Source organism: Carcharodon carcharias, chromosome 12, assembly GCF_017639515.1.
Source record: "Carcharodon carcharias isolate sCarCar2 chromosome 12, sCarCar2.pri, whole genome shotgun sequence".
Classification (NCBI taxonomy): domain Eukaryota; kingdom Metazoa; phylum Chordata; class Chondrichthyes; order Lamniformes; family Lamnidae; genus Carcharodon; species Carcharodon carcharias.
This window is the reverse complement of record NC_054478.1, coordinates 125052297-125064446: the sequence shown is the minus strand read 5'-3', so window position 1 is coordinate 125064446 and position 12150 is coordinate 125052297. Positions and strand designations below refer to the sequence as shown.

General features: G+C 41.8%; 1 protein-coding gene across 4 annotated transcripts in view; it reads right to left on the bottom strand.

Annotated features, from left to right (window-relative positions):
• Positions 1–12150, bottom strand: part of bmpr2b (bone morphogenetic protein receptor, type II b (serine/threonine kinase)) — a 333412-nt gene that overhangs the window by 44100 nt on the left and 277162 nt on the right. For all 4 annotated transcript variants that reach the window (XM_041200905.1, XM_041200903.1, XM_041200904.1 and 1 more), the window contains one exon: positions 1768–1859. In XM_041200905.1, the coding sequence (XP_041056839.1) occupies positions 1768–1859 (92 nt within the window). The remainder of the gene's footprint in view (positions 1–1767; positions 1860–12150) is intronic.

The following is a 12150-nucleotide window of genomic DNA, read 5'->3' as shown; positions in this document are numbered from 1 at the left end:
AAGCAATGACTGAATAGAAAGGAATAAAACCAGACAAGTTCAGTCCCAGCTGGAAAATAATAGAGGGGCATTGGAGAATAGTTTGGGCACCAGTGTTGAAGGTTGCAGACAGAATGCGAAGGGACAGCTTACCACAATCACAGTCACATAGGATGTGATTTTGATAACAGCTATTTTTGCGCTGTGGAAGGGACAGAAACCTATTGTAGGGATTCAAACATGGAGTTCCAAGAAAGATGGACACGGATTTGGAAACGACAGCATGTTTAAGAACCGTGGAAAGGAAAGGGAGGTTGCGGATGGGATGGTAGTGTGCAAGGAGTGGTCATTGATTTTTGAGATGGCAGATTTGAAAAAGAGGGGGATGACAGTACCTGAGGACAATAATAATATCAGCTAACATAAACCAGGTAAAGAAGTTGGGTGGTCAGTGGTTTAGTGGGAATGACTCCAAATTTCACATCAAACCAAACTATGGTAGAACAGTGACTCTCCCATTGAAGCCCACCTCTTGAGTACATTCACTCTCCCACAGAAGTCCATCCAATGAGTGCATTAACTTTCCCATTTTATGATCCAACTGCATACTTTTCTCTTCAATGTTCTCCTCCCACTTCCTGTCCTAAAATACTGACTCATTTATTAGGCTTGGAATGTGCTTTTTTTAATTCTTTCATGGGATGTAAGCATCTCTGGCAAGGCCAACATTTGTGGCTCATCCCTAATTACCCTTGAGAGTGTCCACGCTCTGGCACCTCAGTCACAGGGAGAAACTATTTCCATTGGCAAAAGAGTAGGTAACTGGGGGGCACAAATTTATGATAATTAGCAAAAGAACCAAGGGGGAAATGAGGGGATGTTTTTCTTCACATAGCCAGTTATTCTGATCTGGAATACACTGTCTTAAAGGGTGCTAGGCCCAGATTTGATAATGACTTTCAAAAAGAAAATTGGATAAATACTTGAAAAGAAAAATATGGCACAGATGCAAGGAAAGAGTAGGGGAATACGAATAAGTGGTTAACTCTTTAAAAGAACATGATGGGCCAAATGGTCTCTTTCTGTGTTGTAAGATTCTATGATTCTGAATGGCATTTTAAATGTAAGCCAAGTCATATAAGTGAATCTCTTTGTAGTTGAGCTTCTCCAAGATGCCACACCTAATGATGGAAGATTGGCATCAAATAAACTAAAGTCAATCCTGTTCATTCCAGAGGCTTGAAAGGATCGCTGGCATTTTCTCACTTAGAAACAAACACCCTAGCATTGGACTGGACAGACAGCAGGACATTTGTCAATGATTAGTACAGAACCAACAGTAGCCTCACATATAGTTAAGGATCCCGGATCTAACTTTCCCCCTAGCTTTCTGGGCTTGGCTAATCAGGGAGCAGAGGTGTGCGTTGTCCCTAGAGGAAATGAGTCAGTACAATGTGTTGCACAAGTAGCAGGGGACTTAAACATTGAGATGGGCTTCCTTGCACATCTGACACTTGGCTGACCATTCAGAATATCTGACTGTGGGGGGAATCAAGGCTAAATCTAATCCTGTCCTCACCTGTTTTATAGTGCAGTTTAGTAGGTACACTTCCCTTCCCAAACCCAGGGGCATAGCAGTTAGTTGTAGTACCACCAACTATAGCAATCAGCTACCTAAGCAGAAAACTGGAATTAAATCTGGGAGTTTCATAGCATGAACGATCTTAATCCATAAAGGACAGATGCTTCTTTAAAACATATATAGAAAGAACAGTGGATTTTTCCTACTTCAAGCAACTTGAGGCTGTCCAAATCCAGGGAAGGTTCAGAGGGTGCAGCCTCCATCATGTTCATGCTGTGAAGTCCATGCTTCCTGTCTCCTGATGAAAGAAGCATCACAAACAGAAAATGATGAACAAATCAAGTCAACATTTATTCATGTAGTTTGCAAAATAAATGGTGCACAATGGGCTATCATTTTAACAACCTATCACTTGTGAAGATTCTGCATATGCAGCTGCAAAGTCAGAGCTCAGTGAGGACTTCTTTGACTCAAGTATTGTTGGCTCATTGGAGATAACAAGTATCGAGAAGCATTTGTTTTTAAGAAAAGCACACTCTTTAATATCAACACATGGAATCAATATATTAATCAGTGACTGGTGGAATATGGGGCAAAAACAAGGAATCCATTAATGACATATATCCTGAAGTTAACAGCTCCAATTATTTAATAGCTCCTGCCAAACCCCCTCCACCCTATGCTATAAACCAATGTAAGAATGATTTCTTTTTTCTTTTATAATTAATTTTGTATGCATCTTTTGGCCCTCATCAAGGTGAGGGTGTTAATACCTGGGAGCGGAATGCTTTCTATTTCAGACATCCAGTGTCAAAACTCCAAGGACAGATGAAGTATAGAGTAAAGCTCCATCTACATTGTCCCATCAAACACTTCCAGATCAGGCATAGGGTTCCACAGAGTGAAGTACCCTCTCCAATGTCCTGACAATATGCCTCAAGCCTCCCAACTTCAGAACAGCAGGATCTATTGCACCCATATGTTTTCCATTCCCCATATCAGCCATCTTATATCCTCTCTGAGTGAGATTGGAAGTTAGTGCCAATTGCTGCAGGATTGGAGGAAGGGGAGTTTTGTGCCTCATCTTCAAACCCACTAGAAACTGGATGGAGACTGACCAAAACTCAATTTATGTTCAAATCACATGGCTAACAGAATCATCATTAGTCTCGACTTGACTTGAATCAACTTCCCACAGGTGGAAAGCCAGTGTCGAACGAGTGTCCCAAACTTGGTAGCATTTAGCGCTAAATTGAAAATCGCAGGATGACTAATGAGGGAAACTGGAAAAAATGTGGTGTCTCTAACCCACTGCACAAACCAATTCCTGATAACAATATTCTCAGGCATACTCCATCATGCCAGGAATAATAATCAGAAAAAGCAATAAATTGCAAATGCGGGAAATATAAGAGAAAGTGTTAACCAGTCTTATCCCAATACTGCTGCCAAGAAACCTTCTGTGCATTTCCGTCAGTTTCCATGCTGCTTTCAGTTGGCAGTGACAGAAAGATCTGCCATCTGGTGTCTCAGATGGCCCTATTGGCCTACTTGGCACAAATGGTCTAAGTGGCTTCCTTCTGGCAGGCTAAGTGGCATCACTGACCCAATCAAGGTGGTGGCTCACCCCATTAGCCATCCACTCAAGATAATGTTGGCAGTTTTGCAGTAAGTCATAGTGAGTCCCGTTCATATCCTTATCACACATCAAAATGAAATGATCCAACATGTTGATAAACAGCAAAAACCCCGGTTGACTGTCTCCTTCACAGCACTGGGTTGTTGAGGTCAATTGTCGTGGCCTCTGGCCCAGCCTAGAGATCAACAGGCTCTTCATGAAGAAATCAAATCTGGTTCTTTCTGGCCTATGAGTCACAGCTATATGGTGCTTTTGCTAATTGAAACTGCAGGATCAACTAATTTATTGCTTGTGTGGTCACTTAATGTGTACACTCTTTGGTTCCCTCTCCTAAAAACATAAGTACTTTTCACCATAATAAGTGATCTGTTGTGCTGCAGGAGTACTACGAGAAAGGCAAATGAGAGCAAAGGTCAGTCAACATTGAGTGAATCTGTTTGTTGCATCTTTATCTTAGCACAGGTGGTCCAGAAAACAACATCTGGGAGGTTTTGTGTTATGAAGGCTTGAAGGAGGTTTTGATACACACGAGATTTGTTACCACACTACCTACTTGGAAGGTTTGCAAGGCCACTTGTATTTAAACTGCACCATGGTGTTCAAACCCATGAACAAAGAAGGCCAAAACATTAATACTATCTTACAATTTTAGAACACAGAAGTCAATTAAGCAGAACAAGATGAACAGTGAGTTTAACAAAACAAAAATCAACACATCCTTATCAATGTTTTGGGAATAATCCCAGGTACTAAGAGTCCTGTGAAGATCTTGGTCATCCACAAAATTATCATTTTTCTTCCCTACTGCTCCAATTCTTGGTCACAGGGACACTGAATGCACGGCCATGCAAGTACAGTAACTTAAAAGGACCAACTTGTGCATGGCCTGCATGGGAGCTTTCGGTTTGCTATGCTGCCATGCACTTCTAGGAAATATTGCGGGCCAATCTTGGCCAAATGGTCATTCTTATCTGACTGTGGATGACATTGTGACCTATGCAATTTAAAGCTAGCAGGAGTGGAGACCTTTGCTGATTTGTTTTACTCCCTAGCCTTGGTGCACTGAAACCAGGTGTAGTAGCCTAGTTGCAAAAAAAGTGGCTGTTGAATACTAATCTAGACAATAGGATGAAAAACATAGATACATTCTGAATTAAACACAATTCTATTGCTATTTTTGGCATGAAGCAGAACTCAGATTAAAGGGAAATTTTACATACCAAACTGAACTTCCTGGGTTTAAATTAGCTAATCTCAAGATGTTCAACGGGGAAGGGGAGGTGGTGGCACAGTGGTATTGTCATTGGACTAGTAATCCAGAAACCCAAGGGGCTCTGGGGACCTTAGTGCAAAATGCACTACTGCAAATGGTGGAATTTGAATTCAATCAATAAAAATCTGGAATTAAAAGTCTATTGGTGACCATGAAACCATTGGCGATTGCCATAAAAACCCATCTGGTTCACTAATGTCCTTCAGGGAAGGAAATCTGCTGTCCTTACCTGGTCTGGCCTACAATTGCCTCAGTTGTATTAAACTGCTAGAAAGTAAATGCCTTGACCAATCAGAGTCAAACTGCCTGGTTTAAATTTCAAACAATGCTTGGCATTTAACTGTCAGTCACCATTAACTGGCGCATTCTCCATGGCAACACCTCTACCAATCAGAGTCCACTTGCCAACCAACCCGTACTCTCTCCTCATATAGTATAAGTTGTTGCTTCCCCTGACATTGGTACTCTTGCGATTGTCCTGATGAATACAAGATGAAAAGCTTCGACAAAACGTCTTTTTTCAACAACACTCAAGTTCTATACTACCAAAAGACTAGTTATCATATCCTTTATAATAGCTTCTAACATTTTTCCTACAACTGATGTCAAGCTAATAGGTCTGTAGTTCTCACTTTTCTCTCTCCCTCCTTTCTTAAATAGTGGGATTACATTTGCTACTTTCCAGTATGAAGGAACCTTTTTAGAATCTGTAAAATTTTGAAAGATAACCACCAATGCATACAATACCTCTATAACCACCTCCTTCAACATTCTGGGACACAGATCATCTGGTTCAGGGGATTTATCAACTTTTAATCGAATTAATTTTTCAAGTACTACCTCTTTATTCATGCTAATTTCTTTCAGTTCCTCATTTTCACTAGTCCCTAGGCTCCCAAGTATTTCTGGGAGATTTTCTGTACCTTCCTCCATGAAGATTGACACAAAGCAATGGTTTAGTTTCTCTGCCATTCCCTATTCTCCATTCTAAATTCTCTTGTCTCTGCCTGTAATGGACCCACAGTTGTCCTAGTTAATCTTTTCCTTTTCACATACCTAAAGTAGCCTTTACAGTCTGCCTTTATGTTACTCACTGGCTTGCATTCATATTCTCTTTTCCCTTTCTTGGTCATCCTTTGCTAGATTCTGAATTCTCAGGCTCCTAATCCTCAGGTTTACCACTTTTTCTGGCAGTCTCATAAGGCACTTCCTTTGATCTAATACAATCTTCTGCATTTTAACTTTAAACTTTTGTATTTTATTCCACCTGAAATGACCTCTAGTGCTTATTATGGCCTTACCAACCTGCATTACAACATTTAATAGTTTTACCACAAATGCTGGTAGAAGTTTTGAACTCTCCTCTGCAAACAGCAATAAATGGCAATCAATTGTAGATTTTAAATCTGAAAATGATAGATTTTTGTTATCCAAAGGTAATAGGGGATATGGGGCAAAGGCAGCTAAATGGAGTTAGATCGTAAATCAGCCATGATCTCACTGAATGGTGGAAAAGGCTCGAAGAATCAAATGGTCTAATCCTGTTCCTATTCCAATGCAACTTTGGTATATATGCATGCCAAAAACTTTTCCTACCTCTGTTCACATGTCGTGATTTAAGCATCTGAATTCAACCATCTCTTTGTTCCACTATTCCACTTTGTTCCTTTCTGTTCAGGGGAAAGTAGCTTCCTCATTCCTCCTACCCACAACCTGCCACTTCACAATATTAAATTTAATTTGCTGATCTTTTTGCATCCTTGGTTCTTTCTGTTCTTTGGCGTGGTCCATCACTGCCCCATGCCCACACCACCAATTTTGTTTAATCTACAAGAATCCACACACAATCTTTAATTGTTGAGTTACAGTTATTGTGTATGATGATCAACTATCGTCCAAGCATGGAGGACACACTTCCCACTTTCTGCTAGTCTGTGAAATTGCCCTTAACTACCCTCTGTTTTCTGTTTCGTAGCCATCTCCTTCAAATTTACATCTCTTCAAGTTTTTCTTGTACCTTGTACCAGATGGGGGTGGCTTTTTAGATAGTTATTCAAAATATAGGTGAGAATCAGCAGGATGATTTGCTGTCTAATTCTTTGTACTGTCACTGTAAAGAAAGCACTAACCTCTGGTCAACATGGCTGAATCCATCCTCTAAGGTATCTGCAGAAAATCTGGGTACATTGGAAAGTAACTGCTTGGCAAAGTGATGGTCTGATGAATTCCAAATCTCTTTGATTTTATTTTGTATAATTAAAATAATTAATCATGAAGTATAAAACTATGGAAAGCCAAGAAGCTTTCATTTTCTAAGGAAGCTTTTCCCATCACCATTTTTATGACTTCAAAATCTGGATTTCCCATGCAGGGTTTCATCAAATCCTTATCAGGACCTTCTCTCATTCTTAGCTTCCAAATTCCTGGCCTTCTCTGGACATCAAAACCATGCTTCTGCACAGGACTATACTGGACTTCAACACAAGACTCTGCTGCTATCTCTGATCTGCTTTTCTGTTGCTATATTTTGAAGTAATTTTGATCAGTTTATAGCCCATCCCCCACTGCTCTTGTGATTAAGGGACTTCAATCCTCTGCTGACCCTTTAGTTTCAGCTACAGTCTGCCCTAGGCCAGAAACTCCCTTGGCTGGACTGAAGTATGAAGCTCCGCTGCTTCTGGATTTTATGGTGGCCTCCAACTTCTCTATCATCTTTCTGTCCAACTCTTGGATCTTCATTCACATGTAAATACTCCATTAGTGCTTCCTGCAATACTGTATCCTCAAATAGCTTCTGGATTTCTGGAATCTGCCTATGAACTTGAACAACAGTTCATTGATGTTCTACGCAGACTCTATCCTATTTACATCAAATTCATCCTATCACAGGAACCTCCAGCTTTAACTTTGGACTCCCTCCTATTGTCTCTTATCTATTTCTCATTTACTATCGGGTTTTATGTATCCTAACAATTGCTACATGACCAAGCTTATATAGCTTGAATTTTCCCTATGTCCATTCATGTGTGGATTTTGGCTGTCATTCCAGACCCAACTATGTCACTTCCATTTTCAATTCTTTTTGTCCCTTTTTTCCCCACTTCTTTTCTCCTTACCCCTCCTAGGCCCCTCTCACATGTTCTCACGCCTCCTTTCATTTCTCCTCACTCAAGTACTCTGCCCTCCCAGACTCCTAACCCAAACTTTCAGTGGTCCTCAATCGTCTTGCTCTCCTGCTGCCATCTCAGACTTGACTCCCTCATAGTTAAGTCTATAGATTCCCCCTGTGCCTCTCTTGGCATCACCCCTGCCTCATTACAAGAAGGAAGCCCAATTGCCCCATCCTACTCACTTGCTGAATTTCTGCATCCAGCAAGCCTGCTGGGGCTAATATTGCCAATCTCCTTCCTGTCCAACTCACTGTCCCTACTCTTGCATCTGTGGACTCTGCCAGCAGATCAGCTCTCAACATCCTCTCTCTGCATCTACCTCCAGAATATCCATTCACTTGCAAACAAGGTCCTAGCCATCCCTGAACTTATGATGGATGATTGCATCAATATCATGGCTTTGATGGAAACCTGACTGAGGGCTGATAACACCTTCCCCCTAAATGCAGCTTTCCCCACCTGACTATACCTTCTACCACTTACCCCATCAAGAGCCACAAAGTGGCAGTGTGGCTCTCATCACCAATTCACACCTTACTCCTTTGACACATTTCCTTCCTTTAAGCATCTCAGCTTGTTCCACTCCTCTCACTCTCATTTAAAATCCTTGTTCTCTGCCCAAGTACCATAAAAATTTCTCACCAAGTTATCTTCACTGCTTTCCTTCCTAAGCCTCTGTAGAGTGGCTTCTGATTCTCTGTGATTTCAACCTCCATTTGAACTCATCATGCTCTTTACACTGAGTTCACTGCCAATTTATCCCCCCTTAATCTCTCCCTCTATGTAAACTCCCTAACCATTCTTCACGACCACCTCTTTGACCTTACCGTCTTAGGTGGCCTTGATATTCCCATCGCATCACAGATAAGGCCATCTCTGATCACTTCTTTGCAACACTTTCCATCCACATTTCACTTCCACATCCCAACCGCACTTACTTCTGTGTCCACCTCTGGATAAACTATCACCGAATTCACTTGCAACAGAGCTTTCAAAATCCTAAATGCCTAGCACTTGGTCCTCTGTTCACCACAATATTTCTGCAACTATTGAATTGCTGAATCGCACCCTCACTTCAACCTGCTGTCCATAGTCCCCACTAAAGCCATTATTCTCTTTCACCCTGGTTGCTTCCCCAGTATGATCTTCATCTCTGTTTCCTTTAAGTCCAAGGAACGCAATATGAAAAGATATGGTGGACAACCGGTTTAGCATTCACCACCAGATAGACCATAAGACATAGGAGCAGAAATTAGGTTTTTTGGCCCATCGAGTCTGCTCTGCCATTGAATCATGGCTGATAAGTTTCTCAACCCCATTCTCTCACCTTCTCCCCGTAACCTTTGATCCCCTTTCCAATCAAGAACCTATCTATCTCAGTCTTAAATACATTCAATGACCTGGCCTCCAAAGCCTTCTGTGGCAATGAATTCCATAGATCTGGCTTGCATAAAGTACTATGGGTTCTGCACTTGTATGCTAAAACTGCTCACTATCCCAGGAGCATCCTGGAACATGAAGATAACACCCGGCTATTTTTCTCTACTCCAAAACCATCTTTTTAAACCTCTCTCCCCTGTCTCCCCCATCCTCTAACGCTAAATACAAGGAGCTCATGGACTTCCTTGTCACTAAGGCTGAGACGTTAGATTAAGACCTAAGATTGAGGCTCTGCCGTTTCCCTCCATTCCATTTGCCCACCAGGCTAAATTCCTTCTAAAATACCATGCCCTAACCATAGCCCTGAACTTACATCTTTTCTAGTTTCTGTCCCATCTCCCCACTGCCCTCTCCAAGCTCATCTTGTCCTTGAGAGCCACCTCTAATTCCCCTGGCCCTATTCCCACTAAACTACTGACCGCCCAACTTCTCTTCCTGGTCCACATGTTAGTTGATATTGTAAATGGCTCTTTATCTACTGATGCTGGCCCTCTCTCCTGCCAAACAGCCATCACCACCCTTCTCCTTTAAAAAAAAGCCTTCGACTCGTCTGTCCTGTCAAACTACTTCCCATCTCTGATTTCCCTTTCCTCTCCAAAATCCCTGAATGCGTTGTCACCTCCCAAATTTGTGCTCATCTTTCCATGAACTCCATGTTTGAATCCCTCTGATTAAGTTTCCCCCCTTGACAGAAACGATTCCGATCAAAGTCACAAATGACATCCTATGAGATTGCAACAAAGTGAGCCTATCCCTCCTCATTCTTCTCGACATGTCTGCAGCCTCTGACATGCTGACTGCACTATCCTTCAATCCCTCTCCATTGTCATTCAGCTGGATGGGACTGAACTCATCTGATTCTATTATGATCTATCTAATCCTACCCACAGTATCACCTGCAATGGCTTCTCTTCCTGCTTCTGCACTGTCACCTCTGGTGAACCCAAAGATCTATCCTTTTACTTCTCATCTAAATGCTGCCCTTTGTCAACATCATTTGAGATCACAGCACTTGTTTTCACATGTACACTGAAAATTGGAGGGAGATGGTGACATAGTGGTAATGTCACTGGACTAGCAATCCAGAGGCCCAGGCTAATGCTCTGGGGACATGGGTCCAAATCCCACCATGGCAGCTGATTCAATTAATAAATCTGGAAATATAAAACTAGTCTCATTAATGATGACCATGAAACTATCATCGATTGTCATGAAAACCCATCTGGTTCACTAATGTCCTGCCCTGTCCACAGACTTTAGGGAAGGAAATCTGCCATCCTTCTCTGAATACATGTGACTCCAGTTCCGCTTTTAACTCCAATTTGAAATAGGTAGCAAGCCACTCAGTTCAAGGGCAATTAGGGATGGGTAGCAAATACTGGCCTTGTCAGTGATGCCCACATCACAAGCTAGCCTTACCAGCTCTACCTCAACATCATCTATCTCGTCTAAATTATCAGGCAGCTTGTTCCGACATCCAGTGTGGGTCGTGCAGAAATTTCTTCCAATTAAGTATTGGGAAGACTGAAGCCATCATCTTCAGTCCTTGCTACAAACTTCACTCTTTACCTACAGACTCCATCCCTCTCCCTGGAAACTTCAGAGGCTGAGCCAGAACCTTCGCAACCTTGGTGCCAAATTTAATGCCAAGATGAACTTCCAACCACATATTTGCACCATCACTGAGACCTTGCATATTTCCACCTCTGTAACATTACCCAACTCCACCCCAGTCTCAGCTCATCTGCTGCTAAAAGACTCACCTTGCCTTTTTTTACCCCTAGACTTGACTATTCCAATGCACTCCTGGCTGGTCTCCCACATTCCACCCCCAATAAACCTGAGGTCAGCCAAAACTCTGCTGCCCGTGTCTCAACTCGCACTAAGTCTTGTTCCCCTATCACTCCTGTGTGCACTGGCCTACAGTGGCTCCTGGTTAAGCATAGTCTTGACTTAAAAATCCTCATCCTTGTTTTCAATTCCCTCTCTATCTCTGTAATCTCAACCCACAATCCTTCGAGATATCTGCACTCCTCTAATCCTGGCCTCCTGAATATCCCCGATTTTAATCATTCCACCATCGGTGGCCCCGCCTTCAGTTTCACAGGCCCCAAGCTCTGGAATTCTCTTTCTATACCTCTCCGCCTTTCTACCTTGCTTACCTCCTTTAAGACACTCCTTAAAACCTATCTCTTTGACAAAGCTTTTGGCCATCTGCCCTAATGTTAGCTTATATGGTCACCTGGAATGTTTTATACTTTAAAGGCATTATATAAATACAAGTTATTATTTTTTCTGCCTCCAATATATGTGAAGGAATGTTGTTTCTGCATACAACTACTGTTACAAAAGGTCCTTAGAACCAATTGTTTTCATGTGTTCAAGGCTTACCTTCAGGCCTTGTCCTGAGTTGTCAGGTTTGGTAGTTTTCTTGGCTGCCATGTGTAAATCCCAAAATTGCAAAGGATAAGAGTCAACCATTTACCTCCTCGAGCCTGTTCTGCCATTCACTGAGATCATGGCTGACCTTCAAACCAACTCCATATACCTGCTGGTGCCCCAAATCTCTCAAACTGTACCTTTGGTTAACAAAAATCTACCGATCTCAGATTTAAAATTAACAATTAACAGACTGCATCAACTGCAATTTGGGGAATAGAATTCCAAACTACTACCACCCTTTGAAGAAATGTTTCCTAATGTCACACCTCAAAGATCTGGCTCTAATTTTTAGGCTATGCCCCCTTGTCCTAGCGCCCCACAGCTAGCAGAAATAGTTTCTCTTTACCTACCTCCATCTGTTCTCTTTAATATCTTCTGAATTCCAGGAAGTATAACCCTAGTTTTCATAATCTCTCTTTGTAATTTAACCTGTGGAGTCCAGGTCACATTCTGATAAATTTATATTACATTCCCTCAAAGTCAATATATCCTTCTTAAGGTGTGGGGTCCAGAACTGCTCACGGTACCCCAGTTGTGATCTAACCAGGGCTTTGTATAGCTGAAGGATTCCTCTTTAGCCTTTTTGATCATTTTTCGTACACGTTTATGACATCTTAATGATCTA